Source organism: Mus pahari, chromosome 10, assembly GCF_900095145.1.
Source record: "Mus pahari chromosome 10, PAHARI_EIJ_v1.1, whole genome shotgun sequence".
In the NCBI taxonomy this organism is placed as follows: Eukaryota; Metazoa; Chordata; class Mammalia; order Rodentia; family Muridae; genus Mus; species Mus pahari.
Genome location: NC_034599.1, coordinates 108,951,184 through 108,978,683, shown reverse-complemented (window position 1 = coordinate 108,978,683; position 27,500 = coordinate 108,951,184). Strand labels below are relative to the sequence as shown.

The window sequence follows — 27,500 nt, the reverse complement described above, 5'->3', positions numbered from 1 at the left end:
CTCTGCAAGGCCACATGTGCATGTGCGTTTAGCCCCTCCCTTTGTGAACACAGAGAGAGGGGAGAAAGGGGGAGGGAAGGAGGAGGGAGAGGGGGGGAGAGAAAGAAAAAAAAAGAGAGATCCAAATAAAATAAAATTAAAATTAAAATCAGTGTCTATATTAGTTTCCCCTTAAATGTAAATCATATGGCAAATATAACAGCTTGGTACCTCCCAAAACTAGAATTTTTTCAAGAATTTAATCATTTGTGTACCAAAAATTTTCCAAAGGGACCTTATTTTCAAAATTTTTAACAATAAACAAAACCTGGGGCTGGAGAGATGTCTCAGCAGTTAAAAGCACTGGCTGCTCTTTCAGAGAACCCAGGTTTGGTTTGTGGCATCCACATATTGGCTTATAAGTGTCTGTGACCCCAATTCCAGGGGATCTAGTGTTTGTTTGTTTGTTTGGCTTTCATGGACACCATGGAAGCATGCAGTGCACCGACATACATGTAAACAAAACACAAATACACAAAAAATGAAATAAATTTAAAAATCAACCAACCCCCCCAAAAAAAAAACCCACTGTTTTGTCTTTAGAGAAATAAATATTTTTAGTTCACAAACCAAAGGAGTGGCTGGGTATTCCATTATCACCAAGTATGATTGAAAGAAAACCAGAACCAGAATTATCAAGAATAGGAGATGTGCAAGTTCTCTTGAACACACGCATACCAACACACTTGCACATGTATGCACACAAGCATACACTAAAGCAACCAGAAGATCATCTCTAAAATGCCCCTGACAGATTGAAGAACAGAGTCTTGAAATATGGAGATATGGCTGTGAATCAAGCCATTAATGGGGCATGTCAAAGACCCCTGGAAAGCTGCCTACAGTACTAAGAGGAGTCCTGTTTATGCATCTGCAGGCACCCTCCTCTAGAAGGGTGGCTCACTGGAAGCCTGTTGAGGCAACCCAGATTCTCCTAAGGATATCAGGATGATCTGACAAATTATATCCACAACCAAGCAACAAGACAACAAAGATGTCAGGAAGGCTCCAGAAAAACTGATTCTTCTATGACTGACAAGAAGGGACACCGTCAGACATGGCCAACCTTAGTCAGGACTCTGAGGAAATCAGAGCAGGTGTGTGCACTCAGGAAGGCAAAAGAAGGTGTCTTAACTCCTCGAAAGGATGTTGGGATTTTGTGAATGAGTTCTGGACTTTGAGAATGAAATGCCCACAGAAAAAGGAAATTTTCATCAGAACACCAAGGAAAGGTCACAGAATTTTCTAGGATCTGTTTCTGGTTTGTCCTTATACCCCACTCCCAATTTTCTGTCCTCAACTTGATACTCCAGGGCAGTGTTTAATGAACACACACACACACACACACACACACACACACACACACACACACACACACAGTGTATATAGAACTTGGTGTAACTGTCTGTCCTTAGTCTAAACATACACACAAGATTTTGTATACACTTAATATCTGTGATGGTTCATCTCCATTGTCAACTGGATGGGGCTTAGAGTCACCATGGAAACACATCTCTGGGCACGGCTATAAAGAATGTTTTAGATTAGATTAATTGAAGTGGGGAGGCAGATGTTATATGAGAGGTATCATTCTGTGGGCTAGGATTCCAGACTGCATAAAATGGAGAAAGGAGCTGGATACAATGCGGCCAGCTGCCCACTGCCAGCCCGTGTAAAACTTTCCTTTCTGAAACCACTTACTGTCAAAGCAAGGGGAGAAGTGACCAGTATAGAGAGGTCTAGCCCCTCTTTCTATACACGCATGTGCATGCATGCATACACACAAGCACACCTGCATACAGCCATGCACACACATGCACACATGTACACCTGCATGCACGCATGTACATATACAGATGATAAAGACAGATCATGATATAATAACATAATTGTCCAAAACACGTGTGCTATAGTAGCTGATTTGTAATTTTTTCCAAATTAATGATCTATTTGAATTGTCTGAACACTGAATTTGCCTCCAAGTCACGTAGTAATATTTAACTAGCACCTTGGAGCTGGCTTTTTCGTTCCTTCTCAGCATTTTGTTCTTTTGAAGAACTGTGAACCTCTGGGTAGCTTCCATTCCCCACAACTCTGCTGCTATTTACAAGGAAACAGTTTTTAAGATTGGAACTGATAAAAGAAAATATATGTAAAATTAAGGTTTTCCTGTGTTTTATGTGACTCCAGTAAAACAGCAAATTTGTCTGCCCACAAGCAGCTTAGAGAATAGACTGGGGACATGGCTCAGTGTTGAAGTGTTTGCTGTGCAATCCTGAGGACCTGAATTTACTATGCCATAACCCACACAAAAATCCATGTTTGAAACATGTACCTATAATTCTAGCACTGGCGAGGTATGGGTAGGGGAATATGGATTCACAAGCTAGACAGCCTGCCCTAACTGGGTTCAGCAAGGAACCTTGTCAAAGATTTGATGGAGAGAGATGGAGGGAGACTGATCTAGACCTCAGGCATGCACATCCATATACCTGAATATGCAACTGTGCCCTACCTCCCTCATCCCTGCCCCATACATACAGTAAAGAAAAACCTCAGAGAATTCTGCTGTGGGGCAGTGGACCATGAGAGACAGCCTGGTCATCAGTTGAGCTAAAGGCTTTGAAGCCTCGGACACCCTGAAGGGATGGTAGGAGCTTCGCCTGCTCCCAGGCACCAGACCCCTGTCACTAGTGGGAGCCCCCCATAGGGGCAACACCCCCAAGCCCCTCCACATGTAGATGAGGCATTCCTAATATCTCAGACCAAGGCAATAGAGATGTGACCTGTGATCCTATAGACTCAAGACAGAGATCCCCATGCTATTGAGATACCTAGAGGCCTGGAGGGCATAGCCAATAAACTTTCCTTCCTAGACACTCCTCCCTGAAAAATGTATTTAATCTCAGGACCACCCTGAGAAGGAGGGTTTGGTTTTACACATCCACTTTCTACCACGGCAATAAGTGGATTGGAGTCACAGAATGTCTCTTTTCATTGAGACCTTCCATGGGGAGCCATGGAGAAGGCCTTCGCCTATAGAGTCACTGTTTAGTCTCCTATAGAAGGCCTCCCACCAGACAAACCAAGGACTCTCCCCGTGGAACCAGCCAGAGCTCCCCTTTTTCCCTTGGCCCTGAGCAAGATCCAGCCTGTGGGCCCCCACTCCATTCTCAGCTCTTCCTCTGCTCCTAGCAGAGCCTGGATGTCTGAGAGCCTGAGAACCAGACAGCCCCGGCTTCATCGCAGGCCTGCAGACCCCCAAACTAGCTCCAGCTGTCCAAGCCTACAGCCCGGCACCCACCCGGTGCAGCATGGGGCAAACACAGTGAAACACCTCACATTATACCTCCTGAAGCGACCATGCCCTATGGGACCCACAACCCTACACTCTGCTGACTCTCATTACAGGCAGCAACATTCGTAATGGGATGTGGGTACACACATGTATGCACATACATGTAAGCACATGTGTGTACATACATGTAAGCATGTGGGGGGTGCAGAAGTCAACTCCAGGTATTAATATCCACTGTTTTATTTTTATTGTCTTTAAAAACCTGGTCACTGTGAGGGCCTCTCACCGGCCTGGAACTTGCTAGACTGTCTGGTCTGCAAACCCCAGAGGTCTCTCTGTGTCTGTCCCTCCAGGGTTGGGATGAGCATTGCCTGCTACCACCTTTGGTTCTTTTTTCTATCATGAGTTTAGGGAACCTAGTTCATGTCCCCAGGCTTGCACGCCATCAATATACTGACTGAGCTATCTCCTTAGCCCTTCTATGACCATTTAAACATTTGTATTATATTTACTCATGTGTGTGTGTGTGTGCATGCGTGTGTGTGTGTGTGTGTGTGTGTGTGTGTGGCTATGTATGTATGTTCCATGCACGTAAAGGTCATAGGACATCTTGCGTATTCAGTTCTATTTTTCTACCAAGTGTGTCCCAGGGATAGAACTCATGCCATCAATTCTCACCACAATCACCGTCGCCCATTGAGCTATCTATCTCACTGGTCCCTGTGCCCGTTTTTAGTAGATGCTGCTTTGACTTCAGGTAAAACAAGAGAAAAAAGTATTTCTCCTGAACAGACCTGTGTGCCATCTGAGAACGTGGACACTCACACTGTACCATCCTTACTGCTTTCAAGACGACGTCACCTATTTGTGTCATTGTGCCTGTGTGTGCAGATCACACTCTATGCACCTCAAAGCATGGATGGGAAGTCTATCAAGTCCAGGACTCATCTGAAGATGCCAGGCACGAGTAATGATGTGATATAATGACACACATATATAAATATTAACCACTTTCTTCTTTTCATTGTACATGAGACCTCATGCAGCCCTCACAGAATGCCATGCATTGGCTCTCCCTTCTGGGAGAGCACAGGGGATGTTAATATTTATTGTGAGGAGTGGGCCAGGGATGTTAATATTTATTGTGAGGAGTGGGCCTTGGGTCTGGTGGCGTTGACAACTGCTGCTGCAGAAATGTGGGCAGTTCCCAGTCTTGCCACAGGCCAGTGCTGATGCAGCAGGACCAGACTTAGGGATGTGCTGGGAGGAACAGAAATAAGAGAGGGAAAATGCCAGGAGGCAAAGAGACAGACAGGATAGAGTCAGGCAAAAAGTGAAGACCTGAGACAGATAAAGTCATGCTGGAAAGGATCAGAAGGGGGCCTATCTACAGAAGACATCCGAAAACAGGTGTCACAATAACGTGGTGACTGAACATGTCACAGATTGGCTTTATAGTTCTGCATTCTCAGAAATAGTCTCACATTCCTGCAAGCACACTCATGCACACACACACACATACACAGACACACCCTGTGACACACCATAGTCATTTCTCCCTCCAGCTGTCAAATGAGCCCATCATATGAGTAGTTCTGTGGCTTGTCACCTTACACGGCTCGTGCCACCAGAGGAGCAAAAACAAAGGCAACAAAAGGTTTTCTTTCGGCTTTATTTATGTTTATGGTTCTCCGTCGAAAATAAATGAGGAAATAAATTCTGAGCGTGCTTTAAGTGGGTCCATATTATAAATCACAAAGGTACATTCTCACAACTCACCTCTCTCCTTCCAAAGTCATCTGCAAAGCAAATACCCATGCAGAGAGAGAAAAGGCTGAGAACCCAAGGCTGCCTGCAGATGTGCTTCACTGGACAGAAGCAGTCATGACAGAAAGGTGTGATAGCAACCCAGGCAAGGGGAATGGGGAGTCCCGAAGCCCCCCCCCCCCCGTGTGTGTGTGTGTGTGTGTGTGTGTGTGTGTGTGTGCATGCGTGCGTGTATGTGTATATCACTGGATGCCAGACATACGTGAGCACCTGCAGAGGCCAGATGAAGACACAGGAACTCCCAGAGCTTGAGTTACACCAGTTGGGAGTTGCCTGATATAGGAGAACAGCAAGATACAGGTGCCCGTGGAAGAGCAGCAAATGCTCACAACTGCCGAGCCTTCTCTCCAGCTCCAGCAGTAAAGAACAGGCCGTGGTGGATACTGACTCTTCCAGAACAACTGTTGCCCATTTCTGGGGTAAAGGAGAATGTCTTTATGTGTGTTTGAGTTCCTGTGACTGAGAGAAGCATAGAATACAGGGACTCTCCGGTTTTATAGAATACAGGGACTCTCCGGTTTTATAGAATACAGGGACTCTCCGGTTTTATAGAATACAGGGACTCTCCGGTTTCAACTTACATGCTTGTGATGCTTTAAGTGACAACTGTCTCCCATAGGATCAGGTGTTTCAGCTCTTCGCCCCTAGTTTGGGAAGTTACTGAACTTTTAGAAGGTAGAGCCTTGGTAGAAGAAGTGTACAGCCAGGGGCGGGCTTTGCGAGTCCACATCCTTGCCCAGCTTCTGGTTTGCCCTCTCTGCTTCCTGTGCGTGGATGGAGATGTGAGCTCCCAGCTTCCTGCTCTGACCCCCTTGCCACCTCCTCACCTTGAGGGCCCGTCACCTGTGAGTCTCAGTTGGTCACTGTACTTTTCTCAAAGCAACAAACAGTAATTAGCACGAGTTCCATTACTGGCTTTGAATTTTCTCAGAGTCGATGCAAAGGAGAAGCCAGACCAAACCAGTCCTACGCTCACTCATTCCAGGAAACCGTCTACTTATCTTAATCTCTGTCTGTGCTGGGGCACTGGATCAAAGAAACACAAATGTCACATTCTATGTAAATTCTCTTAACAACCAAAAAATGATTTTTCAGGCCTGTGACCATCTTTCTCAACTTGGAAGTGGTTTCTCTTCGGGCTCTGCTCAACAGCCTCCGTCTCCATCGATCAAGGTGAAAAATCCTCTTCTAATCCTCACTCAGACTCACGATACATCGCCCCCTTTTCCCTGGCAGCTCAGTTACCATCTGCTCTGTACCCTCACAGTTCTTACCTACTTACATTTTGTGACATAGCACCAGCCAGACCTCAAGGCCTGACGACCTTGTTGCAGTGAAAGCGACTGCGTGGCCAAGCCAGGACACAGGTGCCGCGGGACTCCCAATGTCTATGCTCCTAAAATCACCCTCTTTCTGTCCAAATTGGGGACAGACAATGATTGGAGAGAGGGAGGGACTCTTTGGCTCACCAGAGGTCGCAGCAGCAGGCCACTCACATGGCACCCACATTCAGAAGATGGAGAGACAGATGCTAGGGCTCTGTCCACTTTCCCCTTTGCATTCAGTGTGGACCCCTTGTCCAGGGAGTGGTGCTGTTCGTGTTTAGGGCAGATCTTCCATCTTCAGGTAGACCTTTCTGGAAATGTCCTCACAGACACACCCAAAGATATATTTCACCAATGCCTTAGGTGTTCTTTAACCTAATCAACTTAGAATTAAAGTTAACCACCATTCTCCTTGGTCTCAGGTTTGCCAGGAGATAGCGTTATGTTGGCATATATTGTGTGTTACAGTACAGGGGTATGAATGTGTCATGGATAAAGAGAGATGACCCAAAGGGAGAGGTCACACCATCAGGTAAGGTCTGTAGCTCTCAGGCAATGGAAAGCTTTCTCCCACTAAATTTGCTTATGGAAAAAACAAACAAAAACAAAAAACAGAACAAAACAAAATAAAAGCCAAGCTCTGTGGGCTCTGCTCATCTCCATCACTAGCCCTTTATAGCCTGGGACAGGCCCCTTCTCTTGACTCTTATGGTCTTCACACTCTGAGCTTTCTTGGGATCTATTTCTTTCTCAGTTCTTCCCTCCCTGGCATCTCTCTGCCGTTTAAGGCTCCTCGCCAGGGTTGCACGATGAAGCAGAGGTCTGTCCTCTCTGCTTTCGCTGCAAGCAGAGCTTATCTTCCTCACTCCTGGTGGCCTTTTAACCTGCTCTATCCCTGAACATGAACTTGTCAAGGGCGTAGACCAAGTTCTTTTGATATTTGTCTCTCTAGTGCTTAACCCACCCAGCCCTCAGTAAATGTTTACAGCTGCCTGCCTGGTAAGTCCTTTTCTTTCCCTTCAAAGGGCAAGCTGAAGGGCTATCAACTGTCAAAAGCTGTTTAAATAATTAGTGTTTTCTCCAGTGAGAGGGGGAAAGGGATCGCAAGCCAGAGAGAGCTTTTATGAACTTGGATGGAGTCTTCTTTGCTTGCCTCATGAGGAAAGATACAGAGAGAGGGAGTTGTCTAGTTTTAAAGGTACCAACACACGAATTCCTAAATGTGTGTATCACATGGCCGAAATTCCCAAGTATAATTTCAATCTGCACTGGGGAGCAGGGATAAGGAATGTTGACTAATGAGGCTGCACAGTCCTTGGAAAGCTGGAGGAGAGGCAGGATTTTGTCTGGAAAAACCAAGTGAGGGTTGCCAGGATCCTTTTGTGCACTGTCAGCTCTCCACAGCCTCATGGAAAGCCTTTGTTTGTTTTCATTGCCTGGGCTGGGACTCAGGGCTTTGAACCCACAGGGAAATGTCAGGCAAGTCCTTTACCACTGAGAGACCTCAAGCCCCATGAACACACTTTCAAGCACTTTTTTTTTTCAGTTGAAAATCCAGGCCCAGCATCCTCTATTTTTTTCCCTCTAAGTCTCTTGGGTACATGGTGCAGGCTTTTCTGGTAAAGAGAATGGAATGTTGCTCGCTGAGTATTGGTACAGGCTAGGCAAGGGGTTAGATGTGATGTTACTGAGGAATAGGGCAGTTGGATATTAGCAGTGGTGTCTCTGGATGGTCAGCATGCTCCCTTGTGGTTAAGAATCCTTGAAACTTCAGTTAGCTTGTTCACTCCATAGCCTACACATTATCACTTGCCACGTGGCTCTGACATGACCTGCTTTTGTGGGCTTTTCTAGAGGATCATGGGAAGAAATACTATACAAGAAAGATCGATTTGGCCCGCCACGATGTTAAAGAGTCTTAGGGTTCCTGTTGCTGTGAGGAGACACCACAAGCACCGCAACTGTTACAAATGACAACAGTTAATTGGGCATGGCTTACTGGCTCTGAGGTTCAGTCCATTATCATCATGGCAAGAAGCATGGCAGTTTGTAGACAGCCATGGTCCTGAAGACATAGCTGAAAGTTCGATATCCCAATCAGCAGGCAGTAGGGAGAGAGAGTAAGTCACTGGGCCTGGCTTGGGTTTCTGAAAGCCTCAAAGTCCACCTCTAGTGACACACGTCCTCCAACAAGGCCACATTTTCTAACAATGCCATTCCTTATGAACCTATGGGGACTACTTTCATTCAAACCACCGAGGACCAAAGGGTCCCTTCATCCTATGAATATACCACAAGTGTCATAAACAAACATTGATTAAAATGCTTTTAGAATCCAGAACACAGAATCTACTGGGCTCCCCAGGCCTGCCCTGGGGTAGCTCACTCTAATAGCTCTTTGGAGTGTTTGGTTAAATATTCTTCCACTTAAATTCATTCATATTCTTTCTATCTATCTATCTATCTATCTATCTATCTATCTATCTATCTATCTCAATAGAATTTTTTCCCTGCAAGAATACAAGAACCCAGAGACACCTTCCCTATAATAACAGTATCAGATATTGGTTTTTGTATGTTTTCAAATAAGGCGACAGAATTCTAAGATGGCGATGTACCCACAGAATTACAGAATTGAGAGCTTAGGCCATTTGTCACACAGCTGTGACTGTGAACCCTGCAACCAGATCACATTTTCTGAAGCTCACTGTGGGGGCAGAATGTCTAAGAAAGTCTACAGCTACCTCGCACACAGCACAGGTGTTTGTGCATGTATGTGTGTATTGATCTGGCAAGTTAATGGGCTAGGTATAAACATAGTTTACAACTGTTGGCATGTCATCAGTTTCTACTGAGAGAAACGCCAGGAATAGAGACACTTCTCTGTGACTTCAAGAGGCAGTCACATATGGAGCTATCTGCGGACCAATAGGCAGGAGCATTGAACTCGTCTCATCAAAAGAAAAAAAAAATACAACCCACTCATTACTCACCAAGCTAAGCTTTCTCCAGAACTCTGGTCCTTCTGCCATCTCTCTGAGACTCGGTGGAATGTACCAAAAGCAAACATTGGTATATTCAGGCTGAGAATTAGAAAACACACAACACTGCTTTATTACCATAAGATTCATTGTAGAATGTAATTAAACCAAGGCTTTTAAACTCTGTGATAATCTCTTATGAGTCATCAAGTGTGTATAGCTTATAAAAAAGCCAAACTCCTGCAGAGTAGTTCTCTATGAATTCTGACAATGCGCTACTGGAGTTTGGATCTAGACAGTGCTCTTTTCTCTACATAAAGGGTAGGCTCAGATTACACACACACACACACACACACACACACACACACACAGAGAGAGAGAGAGAGAGAGAGCAACATACTGTTGTCACACTGTCACATGTCATGTTTCTATCTTCACTGGAGCACAATGTAAGACTGGCCATGTCAAAGACTATCACAAAGCATGTAATCAGTCAGCACTGAGACTCTTGTGGGGTAGATACTCCAGTGAGCTACAAGAGCTACAATTTCTTGTGGTCAGGAACCACTCCAGATGACACGCACCTTCTTCACTAGACCCTTGGCACTAACAGACATTGAGACACCTTTGGTACTTTTTCACTACAAATGTAGGTTTTTGCCAGTAACCAATGCGCACAGTTCTTACTAGTTCCAGGGTTGTCTGCACGCCCACTATGAAGTCTGCCATGCTTCCGAAAGAATAAACAGCTAGTGTCTCGTATGCTAAGATCAAGACTGGGACCACATGGGGTTCTGCCATCAGTGGGTTCGAAGTCATCACTGAGAGCCCAGGGAGGTTTCCAGCCTCACCATGAGAACCTCTTGATCCATACTCCCTTTCATCTTTGAAATTTCCAAGATTCTCATTGGAATTGACAACGAGAAAGAGTTACAAATCTTTAAACTGTACAGTCGCTTTCACAAAGGGAAGGGCCGTGTAATTCAGCTCAATTTCTACACGCTTTTATCACAAGACAATGTTTTATAATATGAATCTACAAACTTTACATTTGGACATCTGATTTATAATAGATTTAGCTCCTTTGGATAAACCGTGCTGAGCTTCTACATCCTTTGATCACTTAAAAAGAATATATATATATTAGAAAAGCACTAATTAGAAAGTGGAAGAAAAATCATAGTTTGCTTTCTATCTTTGTTTCTAAGAACTGATCTATATGTCAAATCACCCTTCCTGAATAGCACTGGCATCTGTTATAAATACATCAGCCTTCAGCTCCAAGACTCCTCTCTCTTGGTGCTCTACAATGATGGCGCTGGGCCCTGTAAATATTTCCTTGTTATTGCCTGATTCCATATTACATCTTGTCATCAATGGCCTGCTGGAGAAACTCTAACAGAAGAAGTGCTTCTTCCCAGGGCACTACGTACAGTTCATGAATCCCATGCAAAATACGAGCTGTTGCTCTCTGCAGCAGCTGAGCAAGATGCCCAAAGGGAAGAAGGCTAAGGGGAAGAAGGTGGCCATCGTCAAGAAGCAGGAGGCCAAGAAGGTGGTCAACCCTCTCTTCGGGAAGAGGCCCAAGAACTTTGGCATTGGACAGGACATCCAGCCCAAAAGAGATCTAACATGCTTCGTCAAATGGCCCCGCTACATCAGGCTGCAGCGGCAAAGAGCCATCCTCTACAAGAGGCTCAAAGTCCCTCCTGCCATTAACCAGGTCACCCAGGCCCTGGACATGCAAACAGCTACTCAGCTGCTTAAACTTGCCCACAAGTACAGGCCAGAGACAAAGCAAGAGAAGAAGCAAAGGCTACTGGCCTGTGCTGAGAAGAAAGCTGCTGGCAAAGGGGACACCACCTGTCCTCCGTGTAGGAGTCAGTTCAGTCACCACCTTGGTGGAGAACAAGAAGGCTCAGCTGGTGGTGATTGCCCATGATGTAGACTCCATTGAACTGGTGGTTTTCCTGCATGCCTTTTGTTGAAAGATGGGGGTGCCCTACTGCATCATCAAGGGAAAGGCCAGGCTGGGGCGCCTGGTCCACAAGAAGACGTGCATCACTGTTGCTTTCACACAGTTAACTTGGAAGACAAGGGTGCTCTGGCTAAGCTGGTGGAAGCTATTAGGACCAATTATAATGACAGATATGATGAGATCCGTCGCCACTGGGGAGGCAACGTCCTGGGTCCTAAGTCTGTGGCTCGCATTGCCAAGCTGGAAAAGGCAAAGGCTAAAGAACTCGCCACTAAATTGGGTTAAATGTACACTAAGTTTTCTGTACATAAATATTACAAAAATTAAAAAAAAATACGAGCTGTTTTCAACTGCCGCCTGTCCAAAAACAAGTATTTATTGCTTTAGGGACATCAGCAAAATGGCAGGTCTTCCTGGCATATTGCCCAGGTAGTGTCAGAGGGTGGGAGTTGTCACCAGCCAGGCACTTTGCTCCAGCGACTTGACAGGTGCCCTCTATGAGTGGTCTGCCGCTACTGCCAAGCTGTGGTCCTTCCAGGAAGATGGCTTCCCCCAGGAAGCATAATATAGATTTCTAGTGAGTCTTGCCAAGGTGACATCTCAGTGAACTCTGCCTTCCTGTCAGCCACATTCATTCTCTTTCCAAGGGGATCTGTCTCTCAGCTGTCAGGGAGTGTCTCCTCCTCCTATTCGCTATCTCAGTTCTAGAAGGGATGATGGCTCTCTGTAGGTCAACTATGCCTGTATAGTTTTAGGGAACTACTTGATTCCTAAGAGATCATCTCTCATGCCTCCTGGTCTCTGTTCATCACTGTATATGTGTGTGTGTGTATGTATGTATGTATGTATGTATGTATGTATGTATATATGTATGTGTGTATGTATGTATGTATGTGTGTGTATGTATGTATGTATGTATGTGTGTATGTATGTATGTATTGTATGTATGTGTATGTATGTATGTATGTGTATGTATGTATGTATGTATGTGTATGTATGTATGTATATCCCATGTGCACAAATATATATATGTACATATGTATATATGTGTGCGTGTGCACATGCGCGTATGCACTTATGCACTGCTGTATTTGTCTAACTATCCATCATCTATATATCTATCTTCTCATCTGTTTATATATTTTATATCTTTCTCACTTCAAGTTGCTGGGTCACTTTGGTTTTATTTTTTTATCCTTTTGAATGGACCCTGACATGTTATCCATTTTTATTCATTGTTATTTACCTGATAATACTCTAACCATGTCATATGTTGACAGTCTGTGTGGCAGACTAAGTCGCAAGTCAAGCCCAGGCTGTTCAAGTCTGTTTCCTTGTACGCCTTTCTGTCTTTCAGCTACTGTGACAATTGAGATAGTAACATTTTCTGTGCCCCCCCCCCGCTCACACATTCACGTTTGAATGGCATGACTCCCTGAAGTAACAGTTGACAAAGCATAAAGCCCTTTTGACATTTCACTAGAGGATGTCTGATCCTCCATTTGGTGGCATAAATTCACTTCAGTCATTTCCAAAATGGGCGAGTAGAAAAATGCCATCAAATGTCCACAAAGAGCACACTTGAGTTTCCCCCTACTGTCCCCTCTGTAGCTTCCATCTCGTGCGGTGACTTTCTGCAGGAGCTGATGGCTGCTTTTAGAGCAGAGTCATACAGATGCCACTCACGCTTAATTTCTATCATATATAGAGCATGCCCTCTGAGCACCACGGGCGCACACTCAGTCTAGATTCTCAACAAACCGTAACACTCTGTCTGAACTCTGAAGGTTCGACAAGGAAATTGGCCACATAGAGGAGAGTTGGGGGAAAACAGTAGCAACAAGGACATTGTTCTCCTGTTCTAAGGGCCATTAATGACAGCCTTCCATCATACTCTGGTTACTAGGGAGGGTCATTGACATATAAATGAGCAGTCATCAATGGTTGTTGTAAAATTGCTGCAAAACAACGTTATATCTGTTTCTTACACTATCTTTTGATCAAAATAACAGTAGCAAAAAGAAGGCAGCATGGTGTATTTTATTAAGTATAAGTGCAGACTCTAGAACACAGATTAAAATAATAAATTATGTAAGTATAGAAGGAAGGAGAAGCTGACAAAGCAGATTTCATATTCCTAAGTTTTAAAACCAAGGCTGTAGTACTGAAAACTGTTTAAAAATAGAGTCACAGATAAAGCCCAGGGTGTAGAATCACAAGACTAGAATTCTAAACTCACACTAGGTCATGTGTGCATGTGTATGTGCATGTGTGTGTGTACATGTATGTGCATGTACATATTTGTGTGTGTACATTTGTGTGCATGTGTTGCATGTGGGTGTGCATGTGTGCATGTGTGTATGTGTGTGTTTGTGTGCATCTGTGTGCACATATTGTATGTGTGTGTATGTGGATATATGTATGTGTACATCTGTGTGCATGTGTTATGTGTGTGTGTGTGTGTGTCTGTGTGTGTACGTAGACCAGAGGTTAACTTCAGGCATCATTTCCCAGGTACCTTCCACTTCTTATTTGAGACAGGGTCTCTCACTCATCTGGAATTTTTCAAGTAGGCCAGGCTGTCTGGCCAATAAGCCCCAGGGATCCGTCTGCCTCAATCTCCTCAGTGCTGACATTCTAAGCATGCACCATGTACTTAGCTTTTTACATGGGTACAAAACATCAAACTCAGGTCCTTCTGCACAGTAAGCATGTTACTAACTGAGCCATTTCCCTATCACTTCGCCAGGTCATGGCTTGTACAAATGCCACATGTTCTGGGTTTCTGCTTCCTGCCCTATAATGTGGAGATGGCTGTCTGCACATAGGCTCAGCTGGGCGAGCAAAGAGAGAATTTATTTCCAGTAGTGGGTAGCATATCTGCCACACAGCAGGCACTCTGTGAGGTTAATGACTATTCCTTGGGGCCAACCTGGTAGAAGGAGATGTCCTTTTCAAGTGGATGTACAGCCTCATTAAAATCTGCACTAGCTGAGACAAATCACTAGGAACATTTCTGGATACCATATTTGAAAGGAAATCCTAAGATATATAGAGCACCCAAAGAAGGCCAACCACATTGCTCAGCATCAGAAGCAGAATTTTTCTGTTGTGGAAACTGGGGGAGAAATTAGAATGAGAATATTACTTATGTCTTATGCCTGTGCCCAGAGACTCAGAGACTCCTAAGGAAGGGAGGGGCAATGGCTCATCTGCCATGGGTGAGTGTTATCAAAAGAGAGCTTTCTCATAATCTAAGACATGGATAACGCATCAGTGGACACCAGAGTTCTCTGAGGACAGGAAACTAGAAGGAATGAGCAGGTGGGGGCAGAGTTTAATGGAGAGGAGTTGAGCTAGAAACAGAGATGTGTCTGCTTTGCATCAGGCTTCTCCATTTGCCATGCTTGGGGAGGGGAGGGAGGCTCTGCTTGAGTTCAGAGGCAGCGTGCAGTCGCAGGAGAGTGACAGCCTAACTGTGACTTAGACTGTGGAAAGCTGTTCAAGCTGCGGTGTAGAGAGATTGGCTAGAGCGTATTCAGAGGGAAGGGGATGACAGTGGCTACCTGAGAAGTGGTTGGCTCTTAACTAAGACGGAGAGGAGAAGACTAAGTAGATGAGCAGAAGGAAGAGGAGATGGGGAAAGGCCCCAAGAGTTCTGTTCGGAATAATCATGGTTCTAAAAACCCAAAGAAGAATGTGATCTTTTGGTAAGAAAAATGACCACTTCAGCTTCAGGAATGGCAAGTCAGAGGTCTAGGGGAAACTATGGGCTAAGCAAACAAAAGTCAGGAGTGGGGCCGAAGACAAAGATAACACAAGCCAAACCTAATGAGAGAGCCATTTGGGAGACAATGCTGACAGACGGACAAAGAGTAGAGGCAAATATCCAAATGGCATTAGACAAAGAGGACATTGCACCAAAGCTGAAAAGGAAAGGAAAAAAAAGTCAAAGAAACCATAGCAGGTTTCAAAAGTGGTAACTATGTAAAATACAGTAGAAATCCAAGTTCAAATGGGATGTGTTAGATTTTAGCAATTAACAAGGTAACTATGATCATATCAAGCTGTGTGAGATAAGCGGTCTCGAATAAGGCCCAGGCGATGATGGGTCCACAGGGTGAGTGAGTGGCTACAGCTCAAACATGGGCATCTAGAGGTCTAACGCAGGCAGCCACAGCTGGAACATGGGCAGCCACAGCTGGAACGTGGACATCCAGATCTAGCTGCAAGAGGAAGAACCAGTGGGCTCTCCATAGCGGGAAGTTGTTCAAGCACTATTTGATGCCCTGCCACGCAGGCTCTTTTGTGAGGCTTCCTGTCATGCACAGGAGGTCGACAAGCTGCCCTTCTAGAGTCTATGAATCCCAATAACACTTCCTAATGTAGAACTCAAAAAAAAACAAAAAAAACAAAAAAAACAAAAAAACACCAAAAAGGTGAGTAATTCAGACTCAAGCATGAGATTGAAATGGAAAATGCGAACGGGAGTCTGTGGAGGAGTATACCTCTAGGAAAATAGCTATCAGATCTCAGATCCAACACAGGAAAAAGACAGAGTTATGGTTTTCAGGGGAGCATGAGTAATGCAGGATTCATTTGAAATGATAACTTTCAATCATCTTCAAGAAGAGGGACATTACTTTAGCTCTTTTCAGGAAAAGGCATCCAAGTGCTAGATGCTCTGTTTCCCTATACTCATTTACAATTTCTAATATAGTACTCTCTCCCCCTCCCTCCCCCGCCCTTGTCTCTCTCCCTTCCCACTCCCTCCATTTCTCTCCCCCTCTGACTCTCCTTCTCTCTTTCTCTCCCTCTCTTACTCTCCTCCATTTTAAAATTAACTTAGCACTTAGATGTGGAATTAAAGGTCTAAGTTTACATTATTTCTTGAAACAAAAATCAAGGGAGGTAAATGTGAATCTAAAACAAAAGTCCTTCAGCAGGGCTGGGCTGCAGCCTGGTGGGCACACATGCTGTGTCTGAGGACTCTGTCTCAATTCGCAGGACCAGTAATGAGGACAAAAACCCAAAACCCTGATGCAGAAATTCTGGAAGGGTCATACAGGAAACCTCCCATGCTCTAGGAGCCAGCTGGCTTCTCCAGGGTAAACAATACCCATGGATCTGGAGAGATGGGTAAGCTGTTAACAGAGCGTGTACTGCTTTTGTAGAGGATCTGAGCTCAATTTCCAGGATCAACTTCAGCTCATAAACACCTGTAACACTAGCACCATGGGATCTAACACCCTCTCCTGGTTGCTGTAGGTACTACATTCAGGTGCACATAATCACATGGAGAGAGAGAGAGAGAGAGAGAGAGAGAGAGAGAGAGAGAGAGAGAGAGAGAGAAAGTAAGTAAATCTTTAAAAAAACAAACCCAGGGCCAAAGTCTGCCTAGCAAAGGATATCTTTCCTTATAACAAAATGAATGTATTTCCCCAAAGCTGGTGCTTAGAGTCCCCCTCTCTTTCCAGGGCCTTTAGGAAGAAGTTATTAATGCCATTTGAACATGTCATCTTTTTCTGCCATCACTTTTACTCGCATCTTCACAAAAACAAAAACAAACAAACAAACAAAACCTCGATAGGCAGTTCCAAAGTTTTTCACGAACCCTGTGGAAATAGAGCAACTCAAATTTGGGGAAATAAAGAGTGGGCTCAGTCTACCGGGTCTCCTCTGTGTGTACAGATGCTTGCAAGATAACAGGGCCAGCCAAGAGATTCACCAACACGAGAACGGCTATGGAAGACAGGATGCAGCCCTTCATCTACAATGAACGAAACGGCATTTTCAGGAGAAGTGGATGGGACCAGAGACCAGAGACCTGTACGTTACGTGAATGAGGGGTTTCGTTCTTTCTCGCCCACTTGACACAAACTACAGTCATCTGGGAGGAGGGGACCTCACTTGACGGCCTGCCTCTGCTCAGCTGGTCTGTATGTATGCGTGTGGCGTGTTCTAATGATCATGATGTAGGAGGGCCCAGTGCACTGTGGGTAGTCCAACACCTTGGACAACTTTGTGTGTGTGTGTGTGTGTGTGTGTGTGTGTGTGTGTGTGTGGTGTGTGTACCACTTATAGATTCCACTGTAGGAATACACACACACACACACACACACACACACACACACACACACACACACACACACAGAGGCAGGCTGAACAAACCAGGGAAGTAAGCCAGCAAGCACCATTCCTCTATGGCCTCTTCTTCGGTTCCTGTCTCCAGGCCCTCGCCTTGACTTCCCTCAACCGTCATCGCAGATAGACTGGAATCTATAAGCATAAAGAAACACCCCCCCCCCCACTTCCCAAGCTGCTTTTGGTCAGTAGTGTTTCATCATAACAGCAGGGAGGAAACCCGAACAGTGAGGTAAGCACTCTCCAGCATGCTTGGCTTTTGTTTGCTTCTTTGTGTGTGGGTCACTGGATATTGAACCTGGGTCCTCATGATCGGAAAGCAGGCACTTTCCCAGCTGAGCTATCTCCCCTGTGCTAATTTCAGAACTTCACCCAGCTTATATAGTATCTCCGTTAGAGCGATTGCCACACTGATAATGTTATTTGCACTCAGTCTAGAGCATGTCTTATGAACACGTCTCTTTTCTGAAGGCTTCTAATGGCTTGGTGCTTCCCACATGTTCCTTTTACTTCCCACTGGAATATGAGCACAGAGCAGGGGCCTCTCTGGAGGCTGAAATTGCTGGCACACACTAGAGTCCATGTGTCTTACTGAATAAATGATTAGCATAGATTATCTAGACTTCTTATACTCAGCATGAGTTCCTGCAGTGGAATCTATAAGTGGTTTTACATTAGGTTAAAGACTGCAATGAAGTTTAACAAGATCTAAGATAAGCTTGCCCTTCACAGTTCTTAAAAAGTCAGAAAGAGACAAGGGGCTGGAGAGATGGCTCAGTGCTTTAAGAGTACATACATACATAGAACTCCTGCAGAGGACCTGAGTCCAACTCCATCACACACAACAGGCACACAACAGCCTGTAACTCCAGATCCATGGGATCTGACGCCATCTTCTGGCCTCCACAGGTAACTGCACCCATGTGCACATACTTCCCTCCTCTTGGCATGTCTTTGGGGCACTGCTTTATTGAAGTGGGAGGACCCAGATCACTGTGGGTAGTTCAACTCCAAGGTTGTATGAGGCCAGAAAGTAGTTACACAAATATACATAATTTACAAAAAAAAATAAATTTACCCTTCAAATGAACCAGGGCTCCTGGTCTGGGGAGATGCATCAGTGGGTAAATGTACTTGCTCAGAAAGCATGAGGACATGAGTTGGGGTCCCCATCATCCAGATAAAAAGCCAGTCATGGCTAAGCATGCCTGTAACCTCAATATTGGGTGACAGAAACATGCACAATCTGAGAGCTTTGAGAACAGGCAGCCTGGTTGAAAAGACAAGCTACTGGTCCAGTGAGAGAAGCTATGCCAATAAGGGCGTGATTGATATAGAAAGAAAAAGATATCTGATGTCTTGTTCTGGCCTTCCATGCGCATGTGTATATACTTGTGTATATGAATCACTCGAACACACACACACACACACACACACACACACAATGGGGAAGATTATATTACCTGATATTTTCACAAAAACATTCATCTTGAAAATCACATGACTTCTTATACACAGCCAGAGATTCAATATCTACAATGAAACATCCTATTTCCCAGTGCTCCAAAGCTCACACACACTCATTATTTCAGAGAAAGAGGGCATGTGTACATGCTTTATATACCCTTGGTCGGCCTCACACACAAAGACCCAGTTCACAACACAAACCCGATGCCATTTCTGTATCAGGAAAGAGGTCATAATTTACTCAGTATTATCTCTGCTAATTATTATTGAGCATTTTAATTTTCAACACTTAAAGGCAAGAGCATTCTCTGAATCCAATCAAAGGGAAAAATGTTCACTAAAACAGTAAAATAACATAGTGGGCTGTATGAATTAAGGTAGTGACTTGCTTCTTAGCCTGAAACACAGAAACCAACACAGCATAACGCAACACAACCGACTGCCTCCATCACCGTCGGTGACAAGCCCAGGCTCTCACTCAGTCCCTCAGCCACTTACCTCCATCAGCAGCTTGAAGCCTTCTCTTTTCTTGATTTCGTCTACCAGGTACCTAAAATTAAAATAACATTACTTAAAAATAACAATATTTTGGGGACTCAATTTCATTTTAATGTCTTCAACTTTTTTTTTTTTTTTTTTTGGTTTTTTTGAGACAGGGTTTCTCTGTGTAGCCCTGGCTGTCCTGCAACTCACTTTGTAGACCAGGCTGGCCTCGAACTCAGAAATCCGCCTGCCTCTGCCTCCTGGGTGCTGGGATTAAAGGTGTGCGCCACCACATCCAGCTTAGATATTACTTTTAAATAAACAAAATCTTACAAAAATTCTGTCGATATTAACTAGTCATACAGATGTCTTGTTTTAAAGAATTGTGTTGTATGCACACAAACAGAGTCACAAAATGATGACATTCTACCTGCTTATTCATATCCCTGAATATTGGTTTTGGGACATGGTATAAAGTATCTGTTAAGTCTTGGAACCTTTAGTACATAGCAAAAGGGGATTCTAATCATTAATAAGTGTCATAAATGGAGCTTGAGGTCACTGGAAATCAAGAAATGCTAATAACACCACAGACACTGGACGGTGGTTTCACCCACATGGTGCTGGATACAAGGCCAGTGGCACCAGGGCCAGTGAGCACACAGAAGAAGGGGGAAACTGCTTAGGACCAACTGTTCTGACTGTACCAACCATGTTTGTGATTCAGCTAGGAAAAGCCAATCATATGAACACATAGAGAAAGATACATATTATTTAAAGGTGTGTGTGCATGTGTGTATGTGTACACACGTGTGAAACTACAGCTCTTTGTGAATCTTCTCTAAACAATTACCAGAAACAACTTTACAATACAGAGGAGGTCAGAGGTTGGAGGACTAAAATGGTCTGGGTGATCCAGTTGCATGACGTGCCCGTGTTAAAATGAGCAGACCCTGTCAGTCAAACCCTCCGCTGTAAATCACACATGCCTGAAGCAAGGCATTGAGAAACATAGATAATTTGATTCTGTTTTTCATCATTGTTTTGTAAGATATAAAGTCAAAGGAAGGGCTAGAGAGATGGCTCAACAGTTAAGAGCATTTGCTGGGGAGTCCTGAAGACCCGAACTCAGCCCCCAGCCCCCATGTAAGAAGACAGGTGTGACCCTGCACATACCTTTCACCTCGTCGCCAACAAAGCCAGAGACAAGAGGATTGCTGTCACTTGCTAGCTGAGACACTGACAGCTCAGTGTTCAGAGAAAGCTCAGCCTCAAGGTTATGGGCAGAGGATGATAAAGAAAGGCTCCCAACCCGTTCTCCGAACTCCTGATGCCCCTGGGCATTCACTGGAACATGGACTTCCCCAACACATGTGCCCACACACTCACAGACATGTACATATATATGAATAAATAAAATCTTTTAAAAGAAAGACAAAAATAATCTCTATCTACATGGTCTACTTGAAGATGCAAGCCTGGAGTTACATGCTCAGGGACTGAAGTTAAATGTTCGAGCGAGTATACTTGAAAGCAGGAGAGAGAGGATGCTGAAGATTTGGCAGCCACTCTGCTCATTTTATTGCTTTGTGCAGTTTCATAGATGTGGTTTCATGCCTAGCTTCTGAAAAGGAACTTTAAAGAAAGATGTAAGCACTACAGAGGACAGACACAATCTCTACCCAGACACAGGGAGATTTGAAATTCATTCTTTATCTCAGTCCCCAAGACAGAAATGTGTAGGCGACCTGGTACACTCAGAGTGCTGAACTATGATTGTTATGCCAACCTCCGGTGTCCTGAGCTCCTGGCCAGTGCTCTGCCCACCAGGAGACAAGGTATTTCAGGTTAGTCATTGCTAACGGGCTTCTGGTCAACCTTGTAACTGTAGACAAATCACGGAGGGTTGGTCTCTGAGCCTGCCTCAGATTCCTCAGGCCAGTAATGGAGATGTGGATACAGTCTAGCCAAACCCTTGCCTGACGTTAGCACTGTTTGGCACTTCCTCTTACTATGTGTGTTTTCATTTAACATACTCTTGTCAGAATGGCTGGAGCTGCCTTTCCAAACCAAGCCAAAAGCATTTCTACTACATTCTGCTTGTGTAGCTGTCCTGTCTGGGGCCGAGTCTTCAAATACTCATGTGTCCTCAGCACTTCTGTATCGCTTAGCCAAGGTTCAGAGCACATCACAGAAGAGGGGAGGAAAGACTGGAAGGGCTGGAGTTTTGTGGCGTGCCTCCTTTGTATGAATCTGTCTCCTATTCGTGATTCTGCCATTGCACTAATGAACCAATAGCAGTTGGGATTACCTGACCACCATGGTGCCTAAGGACATTCCATCATGAGGAGTGAGGCCCTGATGAGGCCCCCTCTTCCCTGGGCACTCATAGGCAGTTAATGGTTGCGGGGGGAAGGGGAAGGAGAGCCATTTTCTTCAGTGATTTAGCCATGGGTCTATACAGAAGCATGTATACTCCTGTAAATAACCCCTCTAAAATAAGTTCATTAGTTCACCAGAGAAACAAACAAAAGCAAGTTAAAAATAGACAGGGGAGTAGTTGGACTGATCTTTAGTTACAGGCCTTCCCAGAGCCTTCCACATCCTTATAGACATAGAGAGGTACACGTTTCCTAAGCAAGTCAGAACATGGCCTTGGTGTTTTCTTCCAACAGATCAACCATCAATATCTCCTACATGTCAACTGTCTCACAGAACATGGCTCAGAGGCAATAATTTAGAAGCACTTCTATGAGGAACCTGGATCTTCTTTGTACAAGAAAAGCTGGTGTCATAGGGAATCCAAGTAAGTTCTGAGTCATTTCTGTCTGCATGTATGCAGATGGTTTATTATTTACAATTTCAAATATATGGAAGCAACTTAAAATAAAAGTTTGTTTTTATTTTTTAGAAAGCCTTCTATTATATGGAGAACCCAAACTTTAAAATTAACCCTAATTTCAATAAATTTATCCTTGTGCCTCCCAGTAAGTTTGGCACAGAAGACAGAGGAGAAAAAGTGCACACACCAGCAGAAGCCTTCTCAGAGCTTACTGGGAAGGCCTACTTAGTTCCCTCACTCGATGTCGAGGTGGTTTTAGCCAGCATCGGATTCAAAATGTGGCTCATTTTATGCATGCATGTTTTCCTAATGCTGCAGTCCTTCTCCAAGGTTTATATTTAAACGTTTGGTTCTGGGCTGGAGAGGTGGCTCAGCAGTTTAGAACACTTGCTGCTCTTCAGAGAACCCTGTTTCCAGCAGCAACATGATACCTCACAGCTGCCTGTAACTGCAGCTCAAGGGCATCTATCACCCTCTTCTGGACTCCCAGGGTTCAGAACCATCCATAGCTCCAGGGTCAGGGAATCTAACACCTTCCTCTGGCCTCTGTAGATATCAGGTATAGGTACGCTGCATATACATACATGTAGGCAAAACCCTCAGACACACAATGTAAAAGTAAATACATACATCTTACATGCTAGGATTTCATGTGTTCTTCGGCTAGCCATTATTTTCTTCCTGGAAGCAGCCATCCCAACCCTGTTCTCAATTCAGCAGCTACTTAAGCGTTTCCCTGCCACACTCCAGGCTGAGTTTATCTCTGAGTGTCTTCTCAGAACTTCTGATGGATTCGTGGAGGCCCCCAGAGCTCTGTGGCTTTCTCCATCTGTTCTCTCTGCGTTGCCTCTAATAGGCTGTGTCTCAGGCTTGTGTGTTGCACAGAGCTGCTTAATTCTATCCCACTGGGCTTGCTTTCCAGATTATCAAGGTTAAAAGAAAGGTTCAGTTATTTGTGTGTGAAGGAGAGAGTTTGTGTGTGTGTGTGTGTGTGTGTGTACATGTTTTCGTGTATGTTTGTTTGTATATGCATACTTTTGTGTGTATATGTGTGTGCATGCTTTCATGTGTTTGTGTGTGTGTTTGTGTGTATGTGTGCATGTTTTCATATGTGTATATGCTCATGTTTTCATGTGTATGTGCATGCATGGTTTTGTATCTGTGTGTATGTGTGCATGCTTTCATGTGTGTGTATGCATGCTTTCATGTGTTTGTGGGTATGTGTGTATGCTTTGATGTGTGTGTATGCATGCTTTTGTGTGTTTGTATGTTTATGAGTGTGTGCATGCATATGTGTATGTATGCTTTCATGTGTTTGTGAGCACATGATTTTGTGTGTTTGTATGTGTGCATGCTTTCATGTGTGTGTATGTGCACACATTTGTGTGTTTGTAGGTATGTGTACATGTTTTCATGTATGTGTGTGCACATGCTTTCATGTGTTTGTGTGTGATTGTGTGTATGTGCATGCCTTTATGTGTGTGTGTATGCTTTTGTGTTTGTGCATGCTTTGTGTGTTTGTGTGTGCATGCTTCCATATGTATGTGTGTATGTTTTCTTGTATGACTTTGTGTGTGTGCATTCTTTTGTGTGTATGTGTGCATGCTTTCATGTGTTTGTGTGTGTTTATGTATATGTGTGCATGCTTTCATGTGTGTGTTTGTATACATGCTTTTGTGTGTTTGTGCGTTTATGTGTGTGCATGCTTTTGTGTGAGTATATGTGTTCACACATGCTTTTGTGTGTTTGTATGTGGGTATGCTGTCATGTGTGTGTGTGCATGCTTTCATGAGGTGTGTTTGTATGTATATGTGTGCATATTTTCATGTGTGTGATTGCATGTATGTGCATGCCTTAATACATGTGTATGTGTGTGTGCATGCTTTTATGTGTCTGTGTGTTTGTGAGTGTATGTATATACATGTTTCCATGTATGTGTACATGATTCCATGTGTATGTGTGTGTGCATGATTTTTTGTGCCTGTGAGTGTGTGTGTGTGTGTGTGTGTGTGTGAGTGTGTGCATGCCACATGTATGTGAATTCCTACAGAAGCCAGAAAAGGATGATGGCCCCCCGTGCTGCTGTGAGCCACCTAAAGCAAGTGGTGGGAATAGAACTCAGGTCCTCTGAAAGAACAAGTGTTCTCAGCCACTGAGCCATCTCTCCAGCCCCTTAAATGATGAGTTTAGAGAAAATAAATCTGAAAGCATTGGTCCTGCTGATTCCGCCTTTTCCTGTTATAAGAGCCCCAAGGCACTGGATAGCACCACTGGCTTCCCCAAGACAGGAAATGGTTGTTCCCTTAGCTTTCACACAACTTTATGCAGTGGATTCTACCAGAGAGACTGCAGGTCATGTGTCAGGGGGATTAATGAACAGCTCACTGGAGACCCAATAAAGTAGCAGAATGGAAGCTTCTGCTGCTTGTTGTTGGTGAGACTTGCACAAAGTCTTCTAGCCTGCTTTAAAAACTGGCCCCCAGTGACCATCCATTTAACACCAATGCCACAACAAAGGCCTAGCAGGAGCTCTCAGTAGCAGGTAGCCCCAGGGAAGCAAGCAGGACAGACCTTTCTAGGCAGCTGTCAGAAATATAGTCATCCACTCCTCACACTCACTCTCCCCTCTTTCTCTCCTTCCCTGGGTGTGTGTGCATGTGGGCGGGTGAGTGTGTTCATATGTGTGTGTGTTCATGGGTGTGTGTTCATGTGTGTGTTCATGTGGGCGGTGCTCGTGTGTGTGTGTGTGTGTGTGTGTGTGTGTGTGTTCATGTGGGGGGTGCTCATGTGTGTGTGTGTGTGTGTGTTCATGTGTGTGGATGGGGGTGTTCATGTATGTGGGTGTGTGTGTTCATGTATGTGGGTGCATGTATTTACCGTGCAGATAAGAGGGCGACATTGCACTTCACTTTATTTTTTTTGAGACAGGATCTCTTGCTAACCCTTGAGTCACTGATTCCCCTAGACTACCCAGGCAGCAGCAATCATAGAGATCTACCTGGTTCCGAGTTCTCAGTCCTGTGAGTCCAGAAATAGCCAATGTACTTGGACCTTTTCTTTTTCCTTTTCTTTTTCTTTTCCTTTTCCTTTTCTTTTTTCTTTTCTTTTCTTTCCTTGTCTTTTCCTTCCCTTACTTTTCTTTTCCTTTCTCTTCACTTTTTAAAAAAAAGTTTATGTGACTATGTATGTGTCTGTTTGCAGTGTGTGTGTGTGTGTGTGTGTGTGTGTGTGTGTGTGTGTGTGTGTGCGTGCCCATGAAAGCAAGAAGAGGGCATCAGATCCCCTGGAGTTACAGGCAGTTGTGCACTGTCTCACAAGGGAGCTAGGAAATGAGCTCTGGTCCTCTGCCAGATCAGCGAGTGCTTTCAACACTGCTCTACCTCTCCAGCTTTATGTTGACTTTTGATGTGGTACTGGGGGCTCAAACTCATGCTCTCTTGCTTTTATAGCCATCACTTTTCCTACTTAACTATCTCCTAGCCCTGGAAGAGGTGAGGATAGCCCCCACCCACCCTGGCTTTCGATAATGCGCACTCCGTGTGCCTTGCTTTGGGCTCACAGGGACACTGATTCCTCAACAACCCAAAGGGAAGGGATCTGGCGTCATGGCTGTTTGTTGAGAGAGATGCTGTGCCCCCACTTGGAATGGGGGGGGGGCGTGCCATGGAGAACAGTAGAACCTCTTCTCACTAGATCCTGAAAGTCCATGTGATTAGAGTCCTTCACATCTTAAACATGTCTTCTCTTTCAGAGGTCAGGAGGCCCAGGATGAAACTGCCTCCTTAGCACAACATGACCCTCAAGTGCATGACCTCACAGCAGCTGTGGTGGCCTGCACAAAGTAAAGCTAGCCAACAATCCAGCCTGGATGAGGGAGGGCTTCAGGAGTTCCCACTCCTAACTGGGGACCTACAGAGGGGAGGGGAGTCGGTTTTCTTTATGGCCCCTGGCTAGGGCATCGTTCTCCAGTGGATAATTCTGTACCTGTGTCTATATGGGCTGCACAGATTGGGCTGAGAGGGGTTTATAGAAACACAGAACAGGAGGACATGAAGTTGGGAGGGGAATGTGGCAGAGACCCAAGAGGAGTTGAAGGGAGTGTGTGTGTGAGATGAATACTAACAAATATATTGTATTTGTGTATGAAATTATTGAAGAATAAATAAAAATGCTGTATTAGAATATATCTTTCCTTGCTTTGCCAGGGAAGGAGAGAGAATTATTTGAACACTGGCCTCTACAAATCTGATCCTTCCATCTTAAGGTAAACATATCGATTTCAGAATGAGGCTCTGCTTAGATGCTGGACCGTGGAAGAGTGGTTCTATATAGACTTCGGATGGTTCTGGCTGGCCAAGGCAGGGGCAATGCTGCACAGGTCTTCAGGATCCAAGACGCCTGATGGAGGACCTGAGGAATGACGTCTTAGCTGCACCAGGATGTCAGTGATGCATGTGCATTCTCGATTTGGTCCCCTCATCAGGCCCTCCTTGCTGAGCACAGCAGTAATCTACTAGGGGGAGGTAATCCCTCTTGAAGGTAAAACAACTAGTTAACTCTCTTGGAAAGAAAACAACTAGTTGACCCTGAATAGAAATGATAAGAGGCAGAGCTTTCTGAACATGGGTGACCTCTGGTAAACTCCAAATTGAATTTCCATGGGCTTAGTGACAAATAATACCAGAATGGTGGTGCTTGGTTGAAGGAGATAACCTGACTCTTATCATTTCGGGGTCAGTTTGTGGTGGCTGAGGAGAACCCACTGCTGAGTGTAAGGGATTCTGCAAACCCAACTCATGGTAGCTTGTGGTTACCCCCTTAAAAGGCTATGGTGGTTTAAGTGAAAGGGGCCCTCATAGGTTCATGTATTTGAATGTCTGTTTGGTAGAACTGTTTGGGAAGGATCAGAGGGTGTGGCCTTGTCGAAGGTCTGTCATTTGGGGTGGGTTCTGAGGTTTCAAAAGCTACACTATGCCTGCACTCTGTCTGCCTCCAACTTTTGGGTCAGATGTAAGCTCTCAGCTGCTCTCCAGTACCATACCTGTCTGTCTGCCTGTCTGCCTGCCTGCCTATCTGCCTGTCTGCCTGTCTGCCTGTCTGCCTGTCTGCCTGTCTG

At 44.7% G+C, this 27,500-nt stretch overlaps 1 protein-coding gene across 1 annotated transcript in view; it reads right to left on the bottom strand.

Annotated features, from left to right (window-relative positions):
* Nucleotides 1–27,500, bottom strand: part of Gadl1 (glutamate decarboxylase like 1) — a 139,233-nt gene that overhangs the window by 36,040 nt on the left and 75,693 nt on the right. Inside the window, exons 12-13 of the mRNA XM_029543497.1 lie at nucleotides 19,558–19,609; nucleotides 9,483–9,572 (exon numbers count right to left, since the gene is read on the bottom strand). Of these exons, the coding sequence (XP_029399357.1) occupies nucleotides 9,483–9,572; nucleotides 19,558–19,609 (142 nt within the window). The remainder of the gene's footprint in view (nucleotides 1–9,482; nucleotides 9,573–19,557; nucleotides 19,610–27,500) is intronic.